Here is an 8,056-nt window from a genome sequence, read left to right on the forward strand (position 1 = left end):
GGCCCCGGCGGAGGATCCCGCCCACCGGCTGCGGGGGCGGAGTCTCAAGCTGCCAGCCGCCTGGGCAGCAGGGGCACGCAAGACTTTCGAGGCGTCCCGCGTCTTGGTCCGCCGCGCCGCCCTGGCCGGAGTCCGCCTCGGGGAATTCCCGCTCCTGCGCTTGGGGAGGCCGCGAGTTCCACTGACTGGGCGCGGGGGAGGGGAGAGCGGAAGCGTGGAGGAAGCAACCCGGGGCAGTTTGCCCTTCCTTCGTCGCCGATAGGCTAGGGCCCGCTTGGGGGCGGGGCTTCCACTGATGGCGGCGGGCGGGGCGGCGCGTGCCGTCCGGGTGAGGTTTGCGCCCAGCCCCACCGGTGAGTCTCCCGGGAGGAGGAGGGGGCTCTGGGCATGGCCTGCGGTGGGCCCTTCCTTGGGGGGCGGTCTCAGGCTGCACGCAGGGAGGGCCTCCCTGGGAGAAGGGGTCGTGTGTGTTTTGCAGGAGGGCTCCGTTGCCCCGGAGGCCCCGTTTTCTCCCGAGTTCTCCGTCCTGGCCTCCCCCCTCAAAGAGCAGCTCGCTTATCGCCTCCCTGGACTCCGCTCCCCCCGCCGGGGCTCTTTCCCCTGGAGCTCCCACACCCGGCGGAGGCAGCCCCCCCCCCCCGGTCTCCCAAGGCTGTCACTCACTGTTGAGCGTCCCCCTCTTCCCCAGGCCTCCTCCTGCAACTCCTGTCGTCCCCACCAGCTTCCTCCGGAAGCCCCGCTTTTGTAGGGCAGGAACCCTTCCGTTTTACTTTCGGCCCCTTCAGGATCTTTCAGGTGCACAAGTGAACCCACCCACTGCTGCTTCTCCTCTGCCGCCGCCAGCTTTTATAGCCCCTGGGCTGGCTGAGGCGCTCTTAAAGGGACAGAGCAGCCCAGGCCGCTGGACCTCTCCCACCTGCCCTTTATAATTGGAGGCTGTGCACCTGGGCCAGTTATTCTCTTCCCACCTTTTCCCAAAAGCTCCCAAGAGAGCCTCATTTCCTCCCTTTAAAAAACCTTCCCCAGCCCCCAGGATGCATAATCCGTGCATAAGGGTGGAGGGGCTTGGCCTCCCTCAGTGCAGGTTCCTTTCAGACCCCAGGGCCAAGGTGGCTTCCCCTGGGATTTCAGAAAGAGGGTGCTTTCCTTGGAATCTGAGCTGTGCTTTCTCTCACCCACACTCTGCCTGCTCAGCTTCCCCTCACAGGGGTCATTGTGCTGATCTGCCCATTTCCTCTGAGCTCTCTGTCTACTATGAACAGGGTTTCTACATTTGGGGGGGCTCCGGACTGCTCTGTACAACTATATTTTTGCCCGAAAACACCGAGGCAGTTTTATCCTTCGACTGGAAGACACTGATCAAAGCCGTGTGGTATCAGCAGCCTCTCAAAGCATAGAAGATGCATTGGAGTGGGCAGGTAAGGGCCAGAGCCTGTTGAAAGGGATCAGGTGTGCCTGGGGTGGGGATTTATTTATTTTGATCGAGTGGCTTCTGATGTTCCCTCCCAAAGATTGTCCAACTGTTCCATCTCTCAGGCTGGGGGGTGAAATTATACGCCCCTCAGAGAGGGTTCGCAATTTGGGAGTCCTCCTGGACCCACAGCTGACTCTAGAACACCATCTGTCGGCTGTGACCAGGGGGACCTTTGCCCAGGTTCGCCTGGTGCACCAATTGCGACCCTACCTGGATCGGGAGGCCCTTCAGACAGTCAGTCACGCCCTTGTGACCTCAAGACTGGATTATTGTAATGCGCTCTACATGGGGCTGCCCTTGAAGAGTGTTCGAAGACTCCAATTAGTCCAGAATGCAGCCGTGCGAGCGATTGTGGGTGCACCAAGGTACACCCACGTTACACCTATCCTCCGCGAGCTGCACTGGCTACCTATCAGTCTCCGAATCTGCTTCAAGGTGCTGGTCGCTACCTATAAAGCCCTACATGGCATCGGACCTGGGTACCTGAGAGACTGCCTCCTGCCGATTACCTCTCTCAGACCAATTAGATCGCACAGGTTGGGTCTCCTCCGGATTCCATCTGCCAGCCAATGTCAGCTGGCAACTCCCCGGGGGAGGGCCTTCTCTGTTGCAGCTCCGGCCCTCTGGAATGAGCTCCCTGTTGAGATCCGGATCCTTACTACCCTCCCGGCCTTCCGCAAAGCCACCAAGTCCTGGCTGTTCCAGCAGGCTGGAGGGAGCTGAGAAGCATCTACCTCCACAGAAATTGTGAATGTTGGTTTTGTTTTTAATATGTTGTCTTTGTCTCATTCCCCCCTTTCCCTTGTCTTTTGTGAGCCGCCCGGAGTCCTCCGGGAGTGGGCGGCATACAAGACAAATAAATAAATAAATAAATTTATTTATTTTGGTCCCTTTTAAAAGCCTTGTCTTTCGCTATCATTTTGGCAATATTTTTCTGCCAGTGTGTTGCCCGCCTTCATCTCTAGGGGCTTGAGAAATGTTGGGGGGAAGGGGTTACACGTGGCTGCAAAGGGACTGTCCCTGATCCAGATCTACTTTGCAGATATTAGAGGTAGAGGTTCTGCCAGTGTAGAGAATGTGGATTCTGTTCTTGGCTCAGTAACCTCCCTGCAGTAATGGTCCCTCCAGCCCCTGTTTCTAGTCCTATTGGAGGTTTAACCCCCATATCAGCAATAGGAACTCTGCAGCTTCCTAAAGCCTGTTGGTGCATATTTGAACACTATGCAGTGATCTCTGGAGTACAGAGAGCTGTCCTTCCTGCTCCTGATCAGCCTGTGTTGGGAAAATTCCTGCGGGATGCTTGTAGCCTTCCTTGAAGTCTTACTTGTGGCTGCTTCTTCCAGGGTCTCTGTAATTCTTTGCGTAGAGACCTTAGGCGTGTGATCAACCTTTAGCCCCTCAGCCTCCTGAGAATGAAATGTGGGAACTTTTAGCATACCAGTGGCTGTGCCTCCAACTGCAGCACTTCTGTAGCTTACATTGAGGGTGAAGAGGCACATGGATTGAGCTGGATTGTGGTTTCGGTCGTCACTTTGTCTTGGTCATAGTTGTTGCCTGCCTGCAGGCCTGCCACCGGATGAGAGCCCTCGCCGGGGAGGCCCTACTGCCCCTTACCAACAATCCCTACGATGTGACCTATATAAGAAATACACAGACCTGCTTCTTGAGAAAGGGGCTGCCTACTGCTGTTTCTGCACTCCCCAGCGCCTGGAATTATTAAAGAAAGAAGCACTGCGCAGTCAGCAAACTCCACGGTGAGAACAGTTGATGTAGTGAGTCTAAACTTCAGCATCAAATTCTTAAATTCTTGCTTTCTCCTGTGGTTGGTGAAACAGAGATGAACACTGTCCCCTAAAGTCGGCAATGACTAGCGGAGTAAAATCTGCAGGGACCCCCTTTTTACCTGTGGTTGGAAGAGGAGGCTAACTTAAACAAACAGGAGTAACTTTAGTTTTGCAGAGTTGATACCCTCTAGTTTTTCCCCCTCTATAGGTATGACAACAGGTGTCGTCACCTAAACCCCAAGGAGGTTGCTGAGAAGATATCTCAAGGTGTTGACTATGTGGTGCGTTTTCGCCTGGAAGAGCAGACGGACCCTTTTTGCGATCTAATCCATGGGTGGAGCAGGCATGAAGTAGCCAGTGTGGAAGGTGATCCAGTGATTCTGAAGAGCGATGGCTTTCCAACCTATCACCTGGCCAATGTGGTGGACGATCACCTAATGGAGATCAGCCACGTTCTGCGTGGAGTTGAATGGCTCACCTCCACTTCCAAACACCTCCTCCTCTACAGGGCCTTTGGCTGGGAGCCGCCTCATTTTGGGCACCTTCCACTGCTCCTGAACGAAGATGGCAGCAAACTCTCCAAGAGACAAGGGCATGTTTTTGTGGAGGAGTTTGCGCAAGATGGCTATTTGCCAGCCACCCTCCTGGATCTCATGACACATTCTGGCTCAGGGTTTGCAGGTAATGTAGTCGCCTCATACAGGGGAAGGAAGGTGAACGTCTGTATTTTCAGAACCATTTGTGTCTTCCTTTTTAACTGTGGCACGGACTGTCACAAGAGCTGGTATATTATCCCATTCACTCTGCAAGCACTTTGCATCTCCCTTCCTTGCCTGCCCTTGGCCCCTTCTCAGCTACTGCCGCTCCTCATAAGTAGTTACCTGGCTCCATCTGGGAGTCTACCTGCTGACCATCAGTCCCACAAAGGCCACAAGGGGGGATTATAGAAATCAGATATGTATGAGGAGAAGCCAGCAGCTTCTTGATTGTGTTGCAGAAAATAGAATAGGACGAACACTAAAGGAGCTTGATTGATGAGTTTGATCTGAGCAGGATCGAAAGGCACTCGCCCTCCTGGATTTGAAGAAACTGCCAGAATTCAACAGGTAGAGGAAAATGAAGGGGCAGGCAGGCATCGTTGCCCTCTAGCTCCTCTTCAGTATTTTCTGCTCCCCTTGTGATTTGTTTCCCCTCCTGCGTGAATTGACTAAGGTAATGGTGGAATCACAGTTTCGTTCCCCCAAACCTTCCCAAGATGTCAGCATATCCAGAAAATGACTGGGCCAAATTGGGCAGTTTGAGGGGCAGCTTACAAAAAGAGGGGATCTCCCTAATCTCCAAAGTACCCGAAGGCAGGACAAGAACCGATGGATGGGCTCTGCATTACAAGAGGGCTGTGCTGGGGTGGATGTTTGGAGTGGTGGGCCATGTTGGTGGCATGTGTTCATGTGAATGGTTGTTGTCGCTTCATTCCGTGAAGAGGCCCGTGATGCCTGTTGCCTGCATTCAGTACGTTCTTTTGCTTAGGGTCACCTGCCCAGCAGATTGGAGACGAGGAGGGCTACGGCAGAAGCTTGTGCGGAGAGGTCCGGGCCGCTGTGGAGGAAGTCTATGGCCAGCAGCTTCCAGAGAGGGAGGTCCTTGAAAAGGGCTACATTGAGCAGGTGCTCTGCTGAGAAGGGTAAGTCCGGAAGCAGTTTGTTCTCAGAGGAGTCTCTGGGTGCCTGCAGTGGCCCCATAGATGTGAAGTCTGGGGTGGAGGGAGGGAGGCTGCATGCTGATCCTGTACGTAGCTAAGGGCTGTTTGGATAAAATGGCTGTTTTAATCCTTCCTGAATAGCAAGTCGGGCCCGGCTGTGATGCCTGTTGTGCTGTCAGGATTAGCTTTCTGTGGCAAGTTGAGCTGAGCACCAGCTGAAGGACACTGCCCAGGGAACAGGCATATGGCCGGGGGAGAAGGTGGTGGCAGGGGCTCTCCCCCCCCTCCTGGGCTCTGCTTCTCAGAACTCCTCCTATCCTTAGGGCCACATTAGCCGCCTGAAGGACTTGGTGTCCCCCAGCTATGCTTTCTTGTGGATCCGCCCTCGTGTCTTCGGAGAGCTGCAGACCTCTCTCCACTGGGGCAGACCAATAGGAAGGGGGGTCCTCAGGTAAAACTGGCTAGCTTGTCTTGGTGGGGCAATCTTGCTCTGTTTGGGGGGAGAAATTCCTACTTGCCTTTTTCATAAACATCCCCACGTGAAAATGAGCATTTCCCTGCGGGGTAAATTTTATTGGTTGCTCCCATTTGAATACCACAACCATGTGAAAGAAATCAGACTGTTGTGATGACATCTCTCTGGTGATTATTGTCATGGATGAAAGTTTCACTAACTGCCAGAAAGTGGCAGATAAGCAAGCAGCTTGAGTTTGTGCCAGTGCAAATGGTCTCCAGAGTGCTGCAGATGCCAGATTCAGATTTAGGTCATTCAAAGCGTCAGATGGGATCCATCAGCAAGCATTTCTGCTATTGATCCAAGGCTTTCTGAAAAGAGCCCCATGGAGGTCCTCTCCATTGAAAGGTCAGGTTCTCAGGAATGTGGTTGACCAGCTGGGCCAGCTTCTCTTCTGGTTCAGTCCTCAGCCTGCTCTGGTTTGACTGTGTCGTCTCCTCCTCCTCCTCTTCCTCCTGAAGGCTGCTAGAAGGGCCAGTGACTCAGAGACCTGAAGAACTTGGCCAGCAACTGAGGCAGCTGCACAAGCAGATAAGTGGCACCAAGTACAGCAGCATGATGAAGCTCCTCCGCTTCTCCCTTAGTGGCCTGCAGGCAAGTCTCCCCTGTTCTGAGTTTGGCTGAGGAGAACTGCCTTGCCCTGCCCTGCCCTATGTGTTAACCGCCACTTCCATTTCAGGACGGGCCCAGCGTTGCTGAGATGATGATCCTGTTGGGGCCCAAGGAGACCAGCGTTCGCATCCAGGGGGTTCTATGCAGCCAACCTGCTCCATGAGGGAAAGGGGCAAAGGAAGGACTTCGAGCATGGTGGAGCTTGGGAAAATACCTCCATGCTTGGGGGCAACACACAGAGACATTCTCTGGTTTTATAGCAGCATAGTCTGATGTTGATGAATGCTGGGTTCAAATTTAATAGAAAAGGGAAAAAATATTAGCTGATCTAAAGGACCTGTTGAAATTAGATATGAGTGAGTCCTAACATCCGATGCGGCATTCCTCCATTTTGTAGCTCTGGGGAAACGGATCAAGATCTGAAAAATGATATGGGAGTTAGGAAATTAGAATCACCCTCTTACTTTAGTTAAGCTAAATTTTCCTAATCCAGATGAAAATCCAAACTCAGCACTTTAGGCTTGCCTTTGCCAAGAACATTTGACTTACCAGACTGGATCCTTCCTTCTCCCTGATCTCTGTGTTTTCTAGGGGCAGGGAGCTTCCAGCTGGTGAGGTCCTTGCCACCAAAAATTTCTTTCTGCAACTGAACTGCACTGAAGTGTTTCCTCCTTCCTTCCTCACCTGTGCAAGGTGAGATTGGGTCCCGAACTCTTGACTTTAATCAATAAAAGACTTTCACATTGTGACTGTGTGGCATGACTCTGCTTGCTGCAGGAAGTGTGTGGGGCTTGGCTAACCTGCCACCCAGGGCCACAACTGGAGTTTTTTGGCGGCTCAGCAAATGCAGAGCTGCTTCTGCTATATACAGGTATTCCTCACTTTATGACTGGATTACAGTTATAAGTTATGGTGCTTGTTAAGGTCACCACATGATCATGCCCAATTTTATGACTTTTTTTTTTAGTAATGGTCATTAAGCAGATGCAGTGGACAAGTGAATCTATTATACCCAAGTGTTTGTTTTGCCAGAAACCAGAAGTAAATTAGTTAAAAACATGAAATGGGAGTTGCAATGCTGCAAACAGCTGTAAATATGAGCCATTGATTATATAGGGATTGTAGCCATTGGAACTTAGAAATGGGTTATAAGTATCTCTGGGGAGTTCTGTCATAGGTTTTGGTCCACTAAGCAAGGACTATGTCTTCTAAAAATAAAATAGAGCTTGCTGGAATACTCAGGCTAAAGTTCTCTCTTGTAAAGCAATTTGGAAGCTTTTTTGGGGCAGGCAGGGCCGTTTAAAGATCCAGCACGTTCCAGGCTGTCCTGGATTCTGAAGAGACTGGCTCACACAATATTTGCAGACGTTTAACAAGTGAAAGGCGAGTGGTGCAAGCAAGAGGCCTATTTCTAGCAGGTGCCTAAGGTGCATTCAAACCTTGGGGGCTGGCTGGAGGGGCAGCCGGTGTTCTTCTGCCTGGATCTTTCCCTGGAATAGGTAAAAGAGTGATCAGAGACAGTAAGGGGTCCGCCCGATCCTGGGCAGCATGTCGTCTCTTCCTGGCAACTTGGGCTGGGTGCTGCTGGAGCCTCTGACCCAAAAGGACTCCAGCCACCCTCCTCTGCTGGGACCGGCTCCTTCGCCCTGGGACTGAAGCAGCATTCCGGAATAAACATTTAGGGAAGTCCCAGCCGGGCTACTCTGGTTTGTGCACCCTCCTCTGTGGCCTGGCAGCTCTTGCACAGCCCCCTTCTCCCCCTCGCCTCCCTGCGCTTGGAGACAAGGCAATGCGGGATTCCCAGTGCGCGCCTTTCTCATTCGAAAGTGCCCGGACAGGGCGAGGCGCTGCAGTGGCCCAGGAGCAAGTGGGCGTTGAGCGGCGGAGGGGAAACGGGCAACTGCCTGGAGGGATTCGCCTGGGCCTGCAGGCACAGCGCGGGAAGCGACTGCCCCGGCTGCATTTGCGACTGC

General features: G+C 53.0%; 1 protein-coding gene across 1 annotated transcript; it reads left to right on the forward strand.

The window, feature by feature from the left end:
- Window positions 1-64: 64 nt before the first annotated feature.
- EARS2 (glutamyl-tRNA synthetase 2, mitochondrial) lies at window positions 65-6,829 on the forward strand. The gene is given in 11 exon segments (XM_032231044.1): window positions 65-353; window positions 1,263-1,418; window positions 3,039-3,228; window positions 3,467-3,939; window positions 4,256-4,284; window positions 4,286-4,322; window positions 4,325-4,364; window positions 4,760-4,931; window positions 5,281-5,408; window positions 5,933-6,065; window positions 6,151-6,829. Coding segments are annotated over 11 exon segments (1,512 nt in total). The 5' UTR covers window positions 65-295; the 3' UTR covers window positions 6,247-6,829.
- The last annotated feature ends 1,227 nt before the right edge of the window (window positions 6,830-8,056 follow it).

Source organism: Thamnophis elegans, chromosome 14 (genome assembly GCF_009769535.1).
Source record: "Thamnophis elegans isolate rThaEle1 chromosome 14, rThaEle1.pri, whole genome shotgun sequence".
NCBI classification, from domain to species: Eukaryota; Metazoa; Chordata; class Lepidosauria; order Squamata; family Colubridae; genus Thamnophis; species Thamnophis elegans.